Below are 18,716 nucleotides of genomic sequence, written 5' to 3'. Positions count from 1 at the left end.
AACGACGGAACTTTTCAGATGTGGTAAGGGGCTAGAGTACTGCAAAAACACTGGTCAAAGATCCTCAACAGACACGAGCACTGTGCTGTTTTCAAACACCATTACCATTACCATGACCTACTGCATAAACACGCTGTGAAAGCATCTCAAGGCTTTTTGAATGCAAAGAAAGGGCATTTTCTTCCAAATCAGTGGCTTGATATCAGGCTAGAATAGAGACTAGGCTTTTCAGTGTCATATGGAAAGACAGGGGGAGGCTGCGTGACAACCACACTGTCTAAAAACCGTTGAAGATAAGTGCACGTGTAAGATTGTCCAAGCAGGTTATTCCAGGTGACTTTTTGGGCTTGCCAGGAAGTTGATGTGAAAATAAGCGTAGCACAACATCAGCAGGATTTTTTGAAGGACTTTGGTGGAGAAGACACATCTGAAGGCGTCTTTCTCAGCAAGGAAATGACGTTCTTGTTTTCCACCACATGTGGTTCATTGCAGCTTGCAGTATGTTCTTGGTTTTATTTCCTCCAAAAGAGATGGGCGGTATATGCAGAGCTGCAAATACAGAAGTGAGATTGCGTTTGGCGCCAGTTAAGTCAGTGTGCATCTTCGACGGACGTTACTTTTTCTCATTTGTACACGGGGCTGGAGTACCGTGACTGGAGGGAAAGTCATCCACAAAAGGGTTGGCAACAAGAGGTAGGCCTTCCTTCCTCATCGTATTTTCAATGCTGTTTATTTGGTAACACAAGTTGAATCGTGTGTCAGGAGGAAATGATGTTTGGTTTTGTTGGGGTAAAAGTAATACAAACATATGAGGGTGGCCATTTCAAATATATATATATATATATATCACAATCACCTATACGTCATCGGATTCTGTCACATGACGCAAAACAACAAGATGGAGTCAACGGGGGAAGACAAGGCTCCATATGTAAGTTTGATTCATGGTGAAAGTCGTGTCAAAGCCAAGCAGGTTATGTTTTTAGTGGTAATCATCCAGCATATCTTGCCTCCGTTGAGCGTCGTGTTGTTGGTCATATTCCTGAGTTGTTCTTCTGCATTTTTTTTTTTTTTTTTGGCTGCGTAGCTGTCCATCGAGTGCACAGACAACCCGTTAGGACGACCTGCAGTCGTCGTATATGATAATGAAACAGTCCCGATGGTGAGTTTTTGCAAAGAAAAAAGTTCGGAATGAAGAAAATCCATGCGTTTGACACACTTTCTCTTTCTTTCCGTGCTCGATCAGGTCATGGAACCACCGAGGCCTGAGGCACCACGCAACGACTACAATAACGCTATGTTATACAATTATCACCTTTTTATGTGTATTATTTTATTTATTGGAGGAGTGCAACAAACTAATCAGACATAGAACTGTCACTTGGCAGCGCTGTGGCTCATACTTCCTTTCAAATATAACTAAATATTTGAATTAAAGGATGTTATGTGTTGGATGTTTTGGAGTCTTTGCTTGATGTTATGCAAACTGTGGACAAATGAGACTTTTTTCCGCTCAAATACATATTTCCTCAAATGTTTATTAGAAAGGAAAGCTATTTGTTTGAAGGGAGGCCTTTATTTGCATAAACGCACTTTTACAATATGTCTTAATATCAAAAGTTAAGTTGTTTATTTGAGGTGAGGCCTATATTTGTATAAAACAATAGAGGCAAGGTGTCTACTTGAGATGTCCTAATGCATTCATAAAACAATGATAAATAACATATTTATATTGCTTTTCACAAAATATGTATTATGACTGCACTTCTATAATATTTATTAATAGTAAAGCCAAGGTGTTTATTTGAAGGGAAGGCATTTAGTTGAACAAAAATGCACTTTAAAAATATTGAATCTATCAAATGTCAGGTGTTTTCTTTTTTAGGGGAGGTTTAAAAATATGTATTCATGTTAAAAGGCATGTTTATTTGAGGGGAGGCCTTCATGTGTACAAATACACTTTTTAAATTTTTATCAAGAGTAAATTTAAGGGGTGAAGGGATGCCTTTATTTGTACAAATGCAACTTCAAAATATTTAATAAAAAAGGTAAGTTGTTTATTTGAGGGGAGGCTTCTATTTGTATAAATACACTTTAGAGGTGAGGTGTCTATTTGAGATGTCCATAGGCATTCATAAAATCAAGTTTCATCATGTGGATGCATTAGTAAATGAACAGTTAATTCGTGATACTATACATTTACCCCACAAACAAACATAACGCTAGTGCGTCCGTGTGTGCAAGCGTTTGTGTTGAAGGTGGTCATCCAGCCATGACGTACGCAAGCGTAAGCCGATGAGAAACACTGACACACATTACAGTATGACATACCATCTCCTTTGAAAAAACAACATTTTATCCAAACACAGAACATCACAAACAACCAACAGTAAAAAGTCATGTACAAAACAACAAAAAGCTGTTAAAGCAACATATTGTTTCGCTTACTGCCAGGCAAACACTCCTCAAAGTGAAAACAAAATAACAGTACCAATCTGTCCATTGATGGGATCATGAATGGAGAAGCCCCCGGCTGCGTCTCGCGTGCTCAAACGTCTGCAAACAAGTGCCAAGAGAGACAGTTGAGATATACACACGTAGTGGTGTGGAAAAGTTTGCATGTTTGTCACACATGTTTCAGATCACCAAACAAATGTAAATAATAGTCCATGACAACACAACTCAACACTTTAGGCACTTTTTTAATAAAACTTCTTATTATGAAGGGAGGGAAAAAAAAGCCCTGTGTGAAAAGTGATTGCCCCCTAAAGCTAATAAGTGGTTGCCCCCCCCTTAGCAGCAACAACTGCAATCAACTTGCAATGAGTCTCTTCCAGCGCTGGGGAGGAATTTAGCAGAATTGTTGTCATTCAGCCACATTGGAGGCTTCTCCTTTTGAATGTCATGGGTCATGCCACAGCATCTCAATAGGATTCAGGTCAGGACAGGTCAATTTATTTATTTATTTATTTATTTATTTATTTATTTATATGTATTATTTACTTGTATTGATGTCTCTTCTGTTGTTGTTGCTTAATTTATTGGTATTTATGTTTATGTGTTTATGTTTCTTATGTTCTTATTCTTTCTTGTGTTTTCTTTCTTTTCTTGGGAGAATGAACAGAATAAGATTTTCATTGCATGGTATAACTGCTGTTTTACTATGCACATGACAATAAAACTCTCTTGAATCTTGACTTGGACTAGACCACTCCAAAGTCTCCAGCCATTTAGAGGAGGACTTGCTGGTGTGTTTTGGATCATTGTCCTGCTGCACAACCCAAGTTGCTTGCAGCTTGAGGTCACCAACAGATGGCCGGACATTCTCCATCCATTTTTTATGCCGCTTATCCTTGTTAGGATTGCGGGGGCATGCTGGAGCCTATCCCAGCTGGCTTTGGACAAGAGGTGGGGTACACCCTGGACTGGTGGCCAGCCAATGGCAGGGCACATATAGACAAAGAAGCATTCACACTCACATTCATACCTATGGACAATTTAGAGTCGCCAATCAACCTAACATGCATGTTTTTGGAATGTGGGAGGAAACTGGAGTACCATCAGAAAAGTCACGCAAGCACAGGGAGAACATGCAAACTCCACACAGAAACGCCCAGCGGAGATTCCAACCCAGGTCTTCCCCATCTCCTGACTGTGTGGCCAACATGCTAACAGCCGGACATTCTCCTTCAGCAGAATTCATGCTTCCATTTACACAGCAAAACAGTCCCAGACCATCACACTACCATCACCATATTTTACTGTTGCTATGATGTTCTTTTACGCCAGATATAATGGGACACACACCTTCCAAAAAGTTCAACTTTTGAGTATTTTCCCAAAGGTCTTGGGGATCATCAAGATGTTTTCTGGCAACATTGAGATGAGCCTTGATGTTGTTTTTGTTCAGCAGTGGTTTTAGTCTTGGAACTCTGCCATGCAGGTCGTTTTTGCCCAGTGTCTTTCTTATGGTGGAGTCATGAACACTGACCTTAACTGAATCACTTTTCCACACAAACTTAGCCAATCTTATGTACACACCAAAATAATTTACCTAAAATATAAATGTAAAATATTTACCTTGTATTTAATGTAATGTACTAATGTATTCGGCTTTTTATTTTATTTTTTTACATATTAAGCACATACAAATTGAAATAAATTAAACAAAAAATGATTCTAAACTAAATGAATCAAAATAATTAGTATTTACACAAGTTATAAAGTTTTCTACTTCCTGTTTATTATATTCCAGGTGTGGAGTGCCACCTCCAGGACCCATGATGTACTGACAAAAAGATGTAATCACAAGAGGTAAACCCAACATTATTCGTGGTAGTTAATCACTATTTTACCCCAACAAACTCGCTTCAGCAAGTGTGTATATAAATGTGTGTGCCGTGAACAAGTGATAAACAAACCTTGGCCGTGTCCGGACTGCTAAACTGTGAGAGTTCCAGGGAATTCTCTTTGTCGTCAGAGGAGTTGTGGCGATGCTGGGCGAACTTCCTCTTCAGGGCCTCAGCAATCAGACTCGCTGGGTCGTTCTTCGCAGCCGCGCCCCCTTTGCTCTGCCGTCGATTGACTGGCGTGCCCCCCGGAGATCTGCAAAGAACAACAAAAAATAGAAAGAAAGTGGAACGTGTCATAGGGGATAGTTTATAAACAATACAGAGCAGGACTAGAAGTATCGACAAGTGTGCTGCAGCTGTTGTAGTTGGCAAAACTCAGGGCTGAATTTTAAGATGTGTAGCGAAGCCCGTTTTTTTCTTTCTTTACTTAGTACTACAATCAGAGGTGATATGTCCATCAGTAAGGCCAGTTTTTGTTGAGGACAACTTTAAATGCAACCATTTGATCGTGTCGTCTCAAAAGAGGAGCAAAGACAAGAGTTGGGACTCCCACAGAGAGGATTTAGGGACACATCTTACGGTTACGTCATCATTAAAATGTCCATTTTGCAACACAGGTGACCTTTAAGCAGGTGATGTCCCACCACCTTATTAACATAAACGTTCCACTAGGTGTCCAAGCTAAGTATGTGAGGACAATACAAAGACACACCTCTCCACGGCACGCAGCTTCACTTGATTCAAGTCCTTGAGGACGTCCAACATGGAGGGGACGCGGCCGGTGGTGGCTTTGTCCTGGTCTTTTCCTTGACACTTGCGCCGTCGGATCATTTCCAACACAGACGATGTGTCGGTGGAGGAGCTGGGACATGGTGGGGGAGGCGGAGGCGGAGGCGGAGGAGGAGCACGACAAGGTGTGGATGTGAGAGCCGGTGCCGGAACGGGCGACATCAACGGCGTGACGCTGGGACTGTGGGACTGAGCAAGACCTAGGAGCGGAAAGAAAGGGCCTAAGCTGACGTTCCCCTCCAAAGTGCAACCTGTAGGAACCCTGGAAGTACCGGTGCTAACAATCATGGCTATCTGAGTTCGCAGCTTCAGCAGCTCGCCCTCCAGTGCCATGATCTTCTTCAAGGCTTCAGGAGCAGTTCTCTGTCCAACACGCCCGACTCCCCTCGGTAGCCCTCTTGGGCGTTTCCTCATGTCTCGACTCGCCGCTGCGTTTTGTTTCTTTGGTGGCAGGTGGTTCCTGTAAAGCCGTGAACAAGAAGGAAGACAAAAGCACACGCAATCAATCAATACATGATCAATGTGGTGCCTTTAGTGTAGTTAAGGTGTGTTCATACCTGGTCTTGGCAAAACTCTCCCCCTCATCCTCAAGCACCCACCGAACATCAGCAAATGATGGGATGGCAGGCGCATCCACGGCGACGTCCATGTATCCTTGAGCCCTGGAGCTGAGGAGTGGGATCTGAGGTGCACAAGATGGACATAAGAAATACATTATTATGCCTAGGGGGTGCATTCATTTACTCTACTACTAAGAACACTAGGTGTTCAGTAAAAGTACAAATGCACTTTTAAAACATTTATTCATAGTACAGCTAAGGTTTTTATTTGAAGGGAGGCCTTCATTTTTACAAATGTACTTTTATAATACAGTATTTACTATTCAAAAGGCAAGGTGTTTTCTTTTTAGGGGATGTCTGTATTTCTACAAATGCACTTTTTAAATATTTGTTCATAGTAAAGCTAAGGTGTTTGAGAGGAGACCAAAGTGCATTGTAGAAATAGTTATTTCTACAATGCACTTTTGAAAAACAATGACTATCAGTATTAAAGATGAGGTATTTGTTCGAGAGGAGGCCTTCGTTTGGACAAATGCATTTATAAAATACTATTTAATAATGATATTCAATGTATTATAATAATATATGGAATCATTATTATAAATTCAACATTGTTATTGTTTATTTGAGAAGAGGCATACGTTCCATATAGGGGGATGATGAAAGCCTAGTGGATCATAGTGCATCATAATGACAGGCGTTCTGCATACCTCAAAGTAGACACGTGGTGTGGGCGTGAGAGGCAGGTTGGAGCCGATCATTCGCACAATACTGCGATACTGTCCACAAAGAGGACTGTCCCACACAGGTACCAGCTAAACAAGGTGGAAGGAAACAATAAAACAACAAAGTCATTTTGACCATCAGTAATCCCATGTGAACGAGTGCACTCACCATTTCTGGAGGTACTCCAAAGTACTCCAGCACCATGCGCAGCACATCCAGTACATCCTCTAGCAAAGACATTGGGAGTACTTGATGAATGTGTCCTGCAAAGCTCTTTTATGTCTGTTTGGTGACTTGGTGAGAGGACAACAGCACAGTGACTTTTACTTCCTAAGTCACATTCATCACACCTGATAAAGCAAACGAAAAAGAAATGTTACAAATCAAACATCGTTCAGTTAATGTTGACTGGCAGTTTTCCTGCAGCATGAGCCCAGTGACGTTAAGAGAGAAGTGATCATCTTTACTTGACTTTAAAATGTCACATGAACGCAGCACAAACTGAAACGTTCATACAATACGAGGCGAGCCTTTGATTAAGATTTTAAGTTAAACATTTACTGTTTTTAATGTTTGTATTGTATGTTTTAATAGCTGTTCAGTGACAAGTTGAACCAGCGTAACAAAAATGAAAGCAGCCCTGGCCATGTGAGTAAAAAGCTCCACCGTAAAGAAATTAGCGAAACAAAGAAACATCCTTACTATCGACTCACCTTGTTGTTATGAATGACCATTATAAAACCTTAATAGTGGCAAAAGTATCAAATCGGACTGAAACTTTAAATAAAACCTTCTTCTCAGAAGCGTTGTAGGTCAGCAAGTCGTATTAAGTCAAATAGAAAAAAATGATAGTAAACTTTCCTATGATTGGCCGACATAAAAGTAACCAATAGAATGAGCTGACGCTGAAGGGTCATCGACCAATCGCTTTCCACCAACAGCAAGTGACCCCAAATTTGTATTAGTAGCCACGAGCTGCTTTTCTACTGGGTAAGAAAATATGACAAAACTAACATCATTGATTATTTTCACGCTATTAAAGTCTCTATATCGCTTTTATTTACACCGACCACTCGGTACTGTTGTCTTTTAGGCAGTTAATCTGCTTTTGAGTGTTAAAAGTAGTTAGCTTGGTAAGCTAGCTAGCTAGCTAGCGTTAGCATCTGGCAAGCGCATAGTTAACGTCATAAACAAAAAGTAATATATGAATAAATGGCTGCGTGTGTTTTAAGGTAAGGTGATGGACGCACTGTCGGTGGTGAGCCAGTTGCGGGATCTGGCGTCAGAGCCCCAGAACCGCGAGGCCATCGTACAGGACCAAGGCTGTCTACCCGGGCTGGTTTTATTTCTGGACCACCAGAGCCCGGAAGTGCTGCTTGCAACTTTGCAGGTAGAACAAAACATCATTATGACACCCTGGTCACACACAAACTGTACACTCCGTTTCCATCCTTAGACACTCCGCTACTTGGCAGAGTTATCCCCCAACATCCCCCCCATGGAGAATGAACTTGGGATGATGGTGAGCCTGGAGAACCTCATGGGAAGGTGAGGACAGTTTTCCTCAAAGGCTAGCGTATTCATGTACATTTTTATCAATACCTCAGCCAGGAGGATTTGCATTTGTTTTAATTGGTTGTAAATTAGCAGCAGCCTTTTAAAGGTTGGTGGTGTTCCAGATAATGTTGCAAATTAAGGTGTCATTTAAAAAAAAAAAAAAAAGTTAAAATGATTGTACATTTAAATAGTGCCTCCTACCCTCCCCCCCTGTGCAAACAAGCCAGTGATGAAAATAAATATCAAATAGAAATAATCTAAACAATTCTTCACTCTAACTTGAGTAAATAAATAAATTTATAAAAGTCAAATATTTTGTTAAATTCAGTTTTTCTTTTTTTAAATGAGCACAAATACTACAGAAATATTAACGCAGTAATGAAAGAAATGAGGTAATGTTTACAACACGTCATTGCTGTTCAATTAAAAGCATGTCTCTCTCAATTTTGTGTTTTTATATTCTTTTTTCAAAACACAAAATAAATGTTTGCTTATTTACATACCAGAAATCCACAGAACATAGTAATACATCATTTGAGTAACTTCACAAATCCCCACAACTATGATTTTCACAAGATAGCCACAATATTCTTAAAAATAATAATAAAAGCCATGCTATTGGAGCCTGAATAATTTACTGGATTATGGAAGATAAATAAACGATGCCCTGTGGGATACATTATGCCCCTTTCTAGTTTTTCATTTTTCAAATACTAGCTTAGTTTTTTTTGGTAACTTTATACAGTAGGTGATTTGAAATAAAGTGTGCGTGATGTTTTGTGCATGATTACGTGACATAGGGACGACCTGTCAATGGACATCACCAGCTTGGCCCGGGAGGTGTATGGAATTCTGACTGCACCTCCTCTTCCTGTGCATCGCACACCTGAGAGAGAGAGGAGAAGGAAGTCACAGTTCTTCATTAACTCGTCCAACAAGAAGGCCAAGTGTGTCACGTTGCACATTCAGGGCCTGGACAGCGCCGTGAGTAGACCTATGACATGATGCATGATTAATACCTGATGTGGTGACAAGTGTCGTGTCTCACAAAAGGACCAGCGAGGCTTGTGCGAGGCGGCTCTACTGAAGGTCCGAGGAGTCATCAGCTTCACTTTTCAGATGGCGTCCAAGAGATGCACCGTACGCATTCGCTCCGACTTGCCCACTGAGGTGAAAGGCACTTCTCTCTTTGGCGCCACCTAGCAAGAGTTTGTCGGGAGCGGCGTAACAAAGTAATCATTGTACTTTTGCAGAGCCTTGCTTCTGCCATCGCAGACACCAAGGTGCTGTTGGCGCAACAGGTGGTGAAGAATGAGGCGGGAGAAGAGGTGGGTCAAGCCATTTTAGCCAATCGGAAGCCAGAAGAAAGTCATTTCAGGAAAAGTCAGTTCCACGAGCACTCTGAGCACAAACCTCGACCAAAGCCAAACTGTTTAGACACACTGTATCTCTGCACGTGTCCAACGTAATAGCCATATACAACATAACATTAAGGGATGGGACAGATGACACAAACGCATCATCATGCTAGCTTAACCTTTGATCAAACTTACAGCTGCCACGACTGTAGTCAACTGATGTCCAGTATAGTTGGCGGAGCGCTGGCCTTTACTTTAAGATGTGTAGCGAAGCCTGACGAAGGACGTCTCTTTCATGACATGAACTTCATTATCAACCGTTTGAGCACCTCTTCTCTCAAAAGTGGAGCAGTGAGGGAGATGATAGATTTTGCTTCCATTTTGGCTCTAGGTACACATATTACTGTTAGAACATAATTAAAATGTCACTTTTGCATTATAGGCATGAACATTTCCCACTTTCTTCAAGGTCTTCATCCCTCTGAACCCCTCTGGAGCGGAGGTGCCGCAAAACTCGGCCCTGCCGGATTACCTCCCTGAGGAGGAGGAGAGCCCTGGGAAGGAGGGGGACCGCGCCGTGTCTCGCACCACCGCCAAGGAGGATTCGAGCGGGAGCTGGCTCAACGCCGCCGCCAGTTTCCTCACCAAGACGTTCTACTGGTGAAAGAGTCCTCGTCTACTTGCCGAGCAGACAATCCCCTGGAATGATCTACACGTACTGTATGCACATACATGATTGGATTCAGGAGTTTTCTGGTTTTGCTTGGAACTGGAGGCTTGACATCTGTGGATTTGCGTCCTGTAAATATTTACTTTAAATCTCTTCAACACATTTCAAACATTCAACTTCCTTTCTCAATATCGTATTTCCTCAAATAGAGGCCTCCTCGCCGTGCCTCAAATAAACGGCTGTTTTCCCCTTGGCAGGTGACCCCACTAGTTGTTAGTATTATTCTATATAGTTTATCATTTGTGGGGGAAAAATACATGATTTAAAAAAAATGTAGGTTTTTTTAGTCTGCAGTTGAGTAAATGAACGGCTCTGGCTGCTATGAGGAAGTAAGGTATATTGAATAATAGAATAAGATTTTTTTTTACAAACTATAGTAGTTTATGCAAACAATGAGTCGACATCAGCAAAAAGGTAATCATGTCAAACAGATTTATTTTTCTCACCAAATACACTTGGAATAATGTTTTTTTAAACTGCTCGTTCTTATAGTAAAATATATTGTTTTATACATTATTTATAGGATAGCTTTGATATAATGTTCTTTACTGGTATTTAAGTCAGTTGTGAGCTCCGTTGTCTTACCAAACAGCATGTTGCGTTGGCAGTACTGGATTGGACAATCCTGGCAATCTTCCTTGTACTTGGTAAGGCAACAGAACATCACAAGTAGCAGCATTTATTCCAAAAGAATCACGAATAAGGTTACTGCAAAATGAACATCTCCAGAATTATTACTGTAATAAGTTTATACGGGTGTGGCGGCAGCTCTGACGGGGTTAAAAGTTGAGCTGAGCCACTGAGAAGGAACTAAAGTCCAAGCAGATGTTTTGCTTTGCTAACTGAACAGAATATCCGGGTTCCGATTACATAAAAAATAAAAGGTCACATTTCATGAGTAGATTCATTAAATAAACTAAAAAAAACATCAGTAGTACTCACCCTAAAGCTGTTTTCTTAGCTCAGGTTTTCATTCATCTTTACCTTAAACTGGTGGTGCCACCCTGGATAATCGCTACTTTTCAACACTAGGTGCATCATAAGAATGTTACATGACACACCTTTCCAGCGTGGGAAGTCACTGACTTGTTTCTCCACCTTTCTGTAACAAAATGATAACACAAGTGACAGTCCCGACCGTCCTGTTGCCAAGCAGACTGTCAAAGGAAGGAAAAAACACCACGTTTTTGTAATTAAAGACTTTACAGCTCATCTGACAGTTATTTCAAAACGAGGGAGAAAAAGCCCATCCAGCCTCAATCATCACGCGTGAGGGGAAAACATCCTCTCCTGAGATGTTTCATAAGGGCGATCTTTGCGGTACCCATCTTTGGGAGGGAAAAAAAATGGATGCTTGTTGTCATGTTGAGTCTCTGCAGGGGGTCATCAAAAGGTGGAGAAAGAGTGCATCGAGAGCCTCTCTTTGATGCCACTTAATTCTCCGTGATCGAACCGCCTTTTTTCCTGGTTTTCTGTGGCTGGATCATATCGTCCGATGAAACCATCAGGCCACGTCTGAGGATGGAGGAAATGAACACCATCAAACTACCAATCCATGAAAACCACTCCAGAGTAAAAGGGGAGCTGGATGGTGCAACAATTGCTATTCTCGTGCATCCACTAGGGGGAGACAAGTCATTTTATGCTATAAAGCAGGGGTGTCCATTACACTGATTGGGAGCTACTGGTCATCGCATAAATGTCACTTTGTAAATGTCACATGACATTACGCTCCCATCCTGATTCGCTTTTGGCAAAGATGAAGTGGTGAACAGACGTTGCAAGTTACACACGGAGAGAACGTTCATTTTTATTATTCCGATTACGGATAAACTAAGTGAGCAGTAAGATGCTTATATCTATAACAGTTATCTGTTCAATTGTAGAGGCTAGTTATGTAGAAAAAAAGTGAATTGTTTGACGGCTTTGCTGCGCATCCTGAACTCCACTATAGAAACGTGTTTTCTGCATAAAGTATTATTTCATGATGGATTGGAAGATGTGCCCATTGCTGGAAGCTTTTTAATATGTAGCGCTTGTTGATGAATTCATTGATTAAAAAGCATATTGTCCGCAAAACCCATCTATCAAATGTAAAAACCTAACCTGCTCCCTGTTGGACTGAAATATCATCCACGCCACTCAGAGGCTTTGGGAGTCCATTTTCCCTGAAGGTGATGACCTCCCCCTGCTGCTGCTGACCCTCCTCCTCCTCGTCGCCTTTATTAGGAGGAGGAGTCAATCTGGAATGCGAAGGCAGCTCAATCACCTCCTCAAGCTCACCATTCTCCCTGAGACATGAAGGCACCGGCAAAGGGAAGAAGGATAAGCATCTTGGGCAAAGACAGTGTTTAATGCTGTTATTGTGTATGTGTGCGTACCTTTGCAGTGGAGGTGTGGAGGTGCTGGCGTTCATGTTGGGGTCCGGTGGGCTTCTGTTGCCGTTACTGTGCGGGGTGGGAGATGGTGTTCCTTCAGATGGGACAGGAGACGCGGCACCCACTGATGGTAAGAGGAGAAAGAAAACGTATTCGATGTACAATGTTAATGTGTGTGGTATGAATAAGATGCAAGGATTGTGTTATGTTGTGTTACCTGTGCTGTCCCTGTTCTTGCTGGGTGGTTTCTACAGACAAAAGAGAAAACTCAGCATCCAACAATATATTTAGTTCGGCCTGTCACGATAATCGATAAATCAATTAAGCAAACCATAAAAAAACAGGTGGATAATTATGACGGCCTGGATAAATGGACATGTGCATGTGTGTGTGTGTTTCATCTGCTGGTCTCTGTGCCACACAGGCTGGATGACAAGAGGGTTCATTCTGCATCTTTCTGTGCACACTGCTTCTATAGTGGAATGAACAGAGAGTGGGCTCTCATCTCATTCAGCCGCTTTGTGGAGGCAGGGCTACTAGCTACTACCCTAGCAGCAGTTAGCTTCAAGAGCCAGCATATGCTAACATGAATGACGGCACAAATCCACAGTGTGGGAATATTTTGGTTTTATATGTAAACGAGAAGGCCGTGGCGCTCCGTCGTGGAAGAAGATGCGAGCGTCTTTGTCACATACACATGAACGCACAGGCGATAGTGCGCAGGAATACGGCGGGAGACGTAACCCTAACCCTAACGCAGAGCGTTTTGTGAGGTCTGATTTTTTTGAGAAGGCATTTTGGTGATGCAAATGTATGAATCTTTTCAACGCATATTGTTTTGAAAAGCCAAACTCTTTACTTAATTGTCCCCAGCAACGAAGCAGGACTACGTTCTTCATCACATAAATCTGACCAGAACTGGACTTAGAAGACCAAGCGGGGGGTAAGTCTCTGTTAATGAACCACAATGCTGATGGGGATGTCATACAACTTGATGTCAAAAAATCCAAACTATCCCTTTAATGAAAAAACTGTCTAAAAATGTTGCCAATAATATTGAATATTGACGATAATTTCTAGCACAATTATCGACCAGCAAAATTTGTTGTCGTGACAGGCCTATATTTAGTCATTGGCACATCTGCCAAAAATGTTTCCATTGCTGTCGGTTGGTGTGATCTTTCAAAAATAACTACATACCATAAATGCTCCAATTATAGCCCCCCAGCTATTTATTTATCTACTGTAAACCGCAAAGAGGACTGGGTGTTAATTGGTAGCAGACGATATTTACAGAGAGTCCAAATGTGAAAAGTCATCATACAGTATATAACAACTCTGTCCAATTTAACACGTTAATAGCGAGTTAATGGGAATTCCCTTTAACTGGGGGTGTCACGAGGCGAGACGATACACAAGATTGGGCTTATGAGACGAGACGAGACAAGATTTTTAATATTAACTTTAAGAAACCTACTATGAAAAAATCAAAAAAAAAATATGACAATATGTACAGTATGTACAATATGCAATCGACTAATATCCTGTAATGACTAATCCCTGTTAAGAGTCCACTTGCACTAGGGCCAAACAGGGCAAGTGGAACAGTGCCTGATGTCAAGTGACATTTACCTTCTCTGTTGTGTCGGACCGTCTCGTCCTCTTCATGATCTCCTCCAGACGCTAAAAAAAAGCAGCTTTTAGGGATGCACATCAGGATTATGTTGTGAAGATGTGTGAAGATGAGTCACCTTCTTTCTTTCCAGCCGCTCAGCCTCCTCCTTCTGAAAGTGTTTCACCCTCTCCTGCCTCAGTCTCTCAGCCTGCTCTTTCTGTCGAGACTCCTCCTCCTCTCTCTGATATAAAAAGTACAATTTTAAAAGAGTGAGGTTTTTTATCTGACAAAGTGGCGTATCCTACCTGTTTCTGGGCTCTGTCTGCCTCCTCTCTCTCTTTCTGCAGCCTCTCCTCTTCCATCTTTCTCTCCTCCTCTTCCTTCATTCTCTTCTCCTCGGCCTGGCGGTGGGCCTCCTCCTCCCTTCTGGCTCGCTCCTCAGCCTTACGACGAGCCATCTCCTCCTTAGCCAACCTGAGGACACACACACACACACACACACACACACACACACACACACACACACACACATTGCAGTCAAGTTAATTTGGAAGCACACACCTTCAGGATTCTAACAATACTATTAGGTGGCAGCATACCTTGCTTGCTCCTCTTGCTGCCTCCGCTCCTCTTCCTCCCTTTCTCTTTGCTCGCGGGCCAGCCGCCGGTTCTCGGCCATGATGCGACTCGCCTCCTCTGGATCTGTGGTCCCGGCAGAGGTTTTCTGGGTGGGGGGACTGCTTATGTTCTCTAGAATGAATGATAAATGACAATTACATCATCTCACGTGTAACTGAGACCGCAAAGAACTCACCGCTGGTTGATGTCGACGTCTGCTCTGTGCTGCTTTTGTTGAGGCCCAGCGGCTGAGGAGGACTGAGGACCTGCTCGTCCTCCGTTTCCTGGGTTTTGGTTGGTGTAGACGGGCGCTGAACGTCAGGCATTGTCATCCTGGCAGGGCGGAAATTTCCAGGGTCCTCTGCCCCTGGAGACTTAAGCATTTTGGGGGTCGGAGGGCGTCCAGTGGGCTTCAGAGGTGGCCTAGTAGGAGGAAAATCACCTTTATGTTGAAACAACATTTGCACAAACTCGTAAAACCTGCCAGCGACAATCCAAGGGCATGTTTCCTTTACCTGCCAGGAGAGGGCGCTGTTACTTTGACGTTTCTTTTGGTTGGAGAAGAGGTGCGCATTTTGAGGGGTAAAGTGAGAGCAGGACCAAGAGGCACAGACAAGTTGCTCCATGACTTCCTGACAGAGTCGCGACTCTTCTGTGGCGACTGTATAAGAGATTTTAACACTTAACAACATTTAAATATCAACTGTTCATCTCTACTGAAAGGACTTTAGTGATAGTCAACCATAGTGAGCATGATGCTGTTATACTATTAAACACCTGTTATTATGCAAGAGTGACTTTTGAATGGTGTTTTAACAGTAAGATGTGTTCCTACAGACAAATGTGAGAAAAATCTCTCCTCTCCTTCACTTGTTTTGCAGAGATACACACAGTCAGAGACAAACACAGCTCATAAGCATTAAAGCTACAGATGCACGCATATTCCCAGTGCAGTGCAGTGCAGTGCAGTGGGTGCCCAAACTACAGCCCGCAGCTTCTTTTTTTTTTTTTAAATAAATTTAACTTGGCCCACGGCACATTGTAGGAATAAAATTCAACCCCCAAAAAGACAACAAAAATGGGAAAAAGACAAAACGTAAAGAGAAAAGGCAGAAATGTTGACATAAAAATATCATAGTGGCCCCCTGCATCCTTTGGTTTTCAATATGCGGCTCTCGGTGGAAAAAGTTTGGACACCTTTGCAGTAGGGCTTACTAAATGCACTTTTAAACTGTCTAATTTCCCGCATCAAGGCTAACACACTTGAGATATACTACTGCAGGACCTCTAACGCTTATTTAAAAGGTAAGATTTTTAGCAACACACTGTTGGGGTCACTCACTTTAAACAGTTGAACAACAGTAATACGGGCTGATTTCCGCATGGGCACCAGAGAGGATATAAATGTGGTGTATGACCAAATGACCTGTGTTGTGCCCATGGTCCTCCTGCGGGCGGGCGCAGACGAGGTCGTCTCTCTGCTGAGGCTCCTCTCGTGGCTGCGGCTGTGAGAGAGGGGGCGGGCCTGCAGGGCCTTGAAGGACATGGAGCCCATGGGGTGGCAGGACACTGAGCGAGGACACACAGGCATGGCTAAGGTAATGTACGAGGTGGGACGGACGGGGGTGAAGTATGGAGATGGGATAGAAGGGTGCATGCAGGAATAAGTGAGTGAGTGAGGGATTGAGAAGTGAAAGGAGAAGTTTGAAGGAAAGGAAAACATTAGTGCTACTGATCAGAGGTCAATAGCAAGTCAGCTCAAGCTTTTACTCAGAGATGACGTAAAGCAGAGTAGAGGCAAATAAACACTAAACAACCAGAAGGCTAGCAAAGTGCAAATTTGGACATACATGTGCAGCAGGTGAATACACTGCATATACTGTAGATTTCCAATCACACCATGTATGTACAAGTTACACGAATAAGTGACAATACTCTGCTATTGTATTATGCATTCATTTTGAGAAGGTATGTGAGACACTGACTGGGAAACAAGGCAATGTAGCAGCTGGGAATTACATCCTGAACGGCTTACGTGTTGCTGTGTGTGTGTGTGTGTGTGTGTGTGTGGGAGCTTTGAGTGCCTGGTACAGACTGGTGAAGGAAGTTTCAGACAGTGTTAATGCTTTAAGTCACACCAAATCAGATTAACATGGAAAACTGTGCTGCTCAAGAGCGCTAAATAAATAAATAAATAAAAGCAATGCACCCATCAATGAGGTGTGCTTGAAGGGGGGGGGCGCGTACCTGTTTGCTCTCCAGTGAGACTCATGGCACTGCGGCTACGGGCCAGGTAGGAGTGTGTGGGCTGCTGCAGACGGTTCACCACGTTGCTCTCCCATGGTGTCAGGGGAAGGCGGCGATGGCCTGATTGCACACACACACGTAGCATTGGTGTTTTGATAACAACCACATTAGCTTAGCGGTCAGTCAAAGCAGATTATCTAACAATGTCAAGCGGCTACTGCCCGTCCATCACAGCCCAAGCTAAGCCATCATGCCGGTGCTGCTGTGTGACACCTTCACCTGCATGCAACACACTTAACTCTTAACTGAACAGCCTGCAGGGAGAAAAGTGCATAAAAAAAACACCCAAGAACTCAAAATGCATGAAATCAACTAAGTGCGGGAAGCTTATATGCAGGAAAGCCCAATTAAGAGGCCGTGCAGTTCTTGGAGTCATACACAATGTGTAGCTTATTAGCCCAATTACCTGATTAGCCACATGCATAGGACAAAGCATAGACCAGCTTGCTCTTGTAATGAGGGTTTAAGGGTGGGGGCAACGATAGCACTGGGCTGGAAACTGCACAGATTTACTGTATGATGCTAAAATGTGTGGCGTGTGACTGGGTAAAAAAAAAAACCCCAACAACATTGAGTATTTCCACAAAAACAAAAAGATTATCCTACAGGGGATTAGACAAAAGGGTCAGGCACAGTGTGGCGGTGGTGGGACATCCCATTTGATGCATACTGTACATACAATGCCTTTTAAATATACGGTAAGGGGAGGAGTGCACACAATGGCGTGGATGATTACCCTTTAAGTGCTTTGCTCAGCCAGGTTCAAACACACATTGAATTATCTAAATGATGTGGCAATGGTGCATTGTGCTTTTTGGCATTTTTTTTTTATGTCACAAACAAGACTGAGCTGTCCGTGAGTGCTTTAAATGGGGAAGGGGCCCACAGCAGCACTCGTTTCTCGTTGAGAAGAGCAATACGTGCTTACGAGGGATGTCACGAGATGAAACACGAGAACGAGACGAGATTTTAATATTACTTTTAAGAAAAGTACAATGAAATATCTACGTATGTCGAAATATTGCAATCTACTCATTTAATTTCTACTATGTTACTCTCTTCTGCACTCTGTGTGTATGCTACTGGCCCCGCCTCCATCCACCAAGGCAAAGAGACTGTATGACTGACATGTCGTCCTTCTATGGAACAAATGCATGCTGAAAGCAATGCACAGAGTGAATCTTCTTCCTGCCTGTTTGGACGCGAGAGACGAGGAAAACAGACATGCACGCACATGGCAATATATTGGGGCTGGCAAAATGATCGAGTTAATTTTCATTTATTGTGTGATGAATTAATTTATTATTATTATTATTATTATTATTATAAATCACAACAACAGTTATCTCATGGCACTTTACACATCAAGGTCACACACTAAATGAAAAGAGAGAACCAACTGAAACCCCACACTTGGCGACTGAGGCAAGGAAAAACTCCCTCCGGGTGAAGGAACCTTGAACAGAACCTTTATTGTGTTCCGATACTGCCATTTTATCAACAAGATTATCATTAATATAATGTAAGTATGCACAATTTCTTCTCAACAGTTTCCAGCCCATGATCTGTTTGTCCAGTCTCAGAGTATGTAGCATTTCTTTGTAGTTATTGCCCATGAAAACACCTGTGTTTTTGTGGAGAGTGGCAGTCCCCCGGTATAGGCGGGGTTTGGACTGAGCTTTGTTAATGGCAGGCAAGGAGGTTGCTCTTGTCTGCAGCCCTGCAT

General features: G+C 42.6%; 3 protein-coding genes and 1 long non-coding RNA gene across 17 annotated transcripts in view; 2 read left to right on the top strand and 2 right to left on the bottom strand.

The window, feature by feature from the left end:
• Positions 1-253: 253 nt before the first annotated feature.
• Positions 254-3,016, top strand: LOC129172095 (uncharacterized). The gene is made up of 3 exons (XR_008566911.1): positions 254-693; positions 1,088-1,162; positions 1,247-3,016. It is a non-coding gene; the product is annotated as an uncharacterized LOC129172095 (long non-coding RNA).
• mtfr2 (mitochondrial fission regulator 2) lies at positions 2,059-10,349 on the bottom strand. Of its 4 annotated transcripts, none has more exons than XM_054761481.1 (9): positions 9,004-10,349; positions 7,141-8,870; positions 6,596-6,777; positions 6,412-6,516; positions 5,699-5,823; positions 5,414-5,601; positions 5,065-5,341; positions 4,422-4,605; positions 2,059-2,556 (listed from the first exon to the last, which is right to left on the bottom strand). In XM_054761481.1, the coding sequence occupies exons 3-9, from the start codon at positions 6,665-6,667 to the stop codon at positions 2,512-2,514; spliced, it is 996 nt and encodes a 331-aa protein (XP_054617456.1). In that variant the 5' UTR covers positions 6,668-6,777; positions 7,141-8,870; positions 9,004-10,349; the 3' UTR covers positions 2,059-2,511. The 4 variants fall into 4 exon arrangements, with proteins under 4 accessions (XP_054617456.1, XP_054617457.1, XP_054617458.1 ...); XM_054761482.1 differs by having other exon boundaries at positions 7,678-8,870; XM_054761483.1 differs by having other exon boundaries at positions 8,792-8,870.
• armc1l (armadillo repeat containing 1, like) lies at positions 7,336-12,199 on the top strand. 3 transcript variants are annotated; one of them, XM_054761486.1, is made up of 7 exons: positions 7,336-7,417; positions 7,660-7,817; positions 7,884-7,975; positions 8,785-8,968; positions 9,038-9,154; positions 9,238-9,367; positions 9,812-12,199. In XM_054761486.1, the coding sequence occupies exons 2-7, from the start codon at positions 7,668-7,670 to the stop codon at positions 9,880-9,882; spliced, it is 744 nt and encodes a 247-aa protein (XP_054617461.1). In that variant the 5' UTR covers positions 7,336-7,417; positions 7,660-7,667; the 3' UTR covers positions 9,883-12,199. The 3 variants fall into 3 exon arrangements, with proteins under 3 accessions (XP_054617461.1, XP_054617460.1, XP_054617462.1); XM_054761485.1 differs by having other exon boundaries at positions 9,238-9,312; positions 9,812-12,196; XM_054761487.1 differs by having other exon boundaries at positions 9,540-9,931.
• Positions 10,491-18,716, bottom strand: part of map7b (microtubule-associated protein 7b) — a 22,328-nt gene continuing 14,102 nt past the window's right edge. For 5 of the 9 annotated variants that reach the window (XM_054761472.1, XM_054761467.1, XM_054761471.1 and 2 more), the window contains 13 exons: positions 18,615-18,710; positions 16,931-17,050; positions 16,110-16,276; positions 15,199-15,344; positions 14,880-15,106; positions 14,665-14,815; positions 14,371-14,539; positions 14,202-14,306; positions 14,083-14,133; positions 12,668-12,698; positions 12,454-12,574; positions 12,179-12,363; positions 10,491-11,587 (listed from right to left, as the gene is read on the bottom strand). In XM_054761472.1, coding sequence (XP_054617447.1) covers positions 11,577-11,587; positions 12,179-12,363; positions 12,454-12,574; positions 12,668-12,698; positions 14,083-14,133; positions 14,202-14,306; positions 14,371-14,539; positions 14,665-14,815; positions 14,880-15,106; positions 15,199-15,344; positions 16,110-16,276; positions 16,931-17,050; positions 18,615-18,710 — 1,580 coding nt within the window. In that variant the 3' untranslated portion in view covers positions 10,491-11,576. The remainder of the gene's footprint in view (positions 11,588-12,178; positions 12,364-12,453; positions 12,575-12,667; positions 12,699-14,082; positions 14,134-14,201; positions 14,307-14,370; positions 14,540-14,664; positions 14,816-14,879; positions 15,107-15,198; positions 15,345-16,109; positions 16,277-16,930; positions 17,051-18,614; positions 18,711-18,716) is intronic. The other 4 variants (XM_054761469.1, XM_054761476.1, XM_054761468.1 and 1 more) reach the window with 3 other exon arrangements.

Source organism: Dunckerocampus dactyliophorus, chromosome 19, assembly GCF_027744805.1.
Source record: "Dunckerocampus dactyliophorus isolate RoL2022-P2 chromosome 19, RoL_Ddac_1.1, whole genome shotgun sequence".
In the NCBI taxonomy this organism is placed as follows: Eukaryota; Metazoa; Chordata; class Actinopteri; order Syngnathiformes; family Syngnathidae; genus Dunckerocampus; species Dunckerocampus dactyliophorus.
Note: the sequence above shows the minus strand (reverse complement) of the source record. Positions and strands in the feature narration are given on the sequence as shown.

What these genes read in the sequence shown, in the direction of transcription:
- mtfr2 (XM_054761481.1), bottom strand. Translation starts at nt 6,667, where the DNA reads ATGTCTTTGCTAGAGGATGTACTGGATGTGCTGCGCATGGTGCTGGAG. An exon ending in CACCACGTGTCTACTTTGAG is followed by an intron (nt 5,824 to 6,411) that starts GTATGCAGAACG and finishes TGTGCACCTCAG; the next exon opens with ATCCCACTCCTCAGCTCCAG. An exon ending in AAGCTGCGTGCCGTGGAGAG is followed by an intron (nt 4,606 to 5,064) that starts GTGTGTCTTTGT and finishes TGTTCTTTGCAG; the next exon opens with ATCTCCGGGGGGCACGCCAG.
- armc1l (XM_054761485.1), top strand. Translation starts at nt 7,668, where the DNA reads ATGGACGCACTGTCGGTGGTGAGCCAGTTGCGGGATCTGGCGTCAGAG. An exon ending in TGCTGCTTGCAACTTTGCAG is followed by an intron (nt 7,818 to 7,883) that starts GTAGAACAAAAC and finishes TTCCATCCTTAG; the next exon opens with ACACTCCGCTACTTGGCAGA. An exon ending in TTCAGGGCCTGGACAGCGCC is followed by an intron (nt 8,969 to 9,037) that starts GTGAGTAGACCT and finishes GTCTCACAAAAG; the next exon opens with GACCAGCGAGGCTTGTGCGA.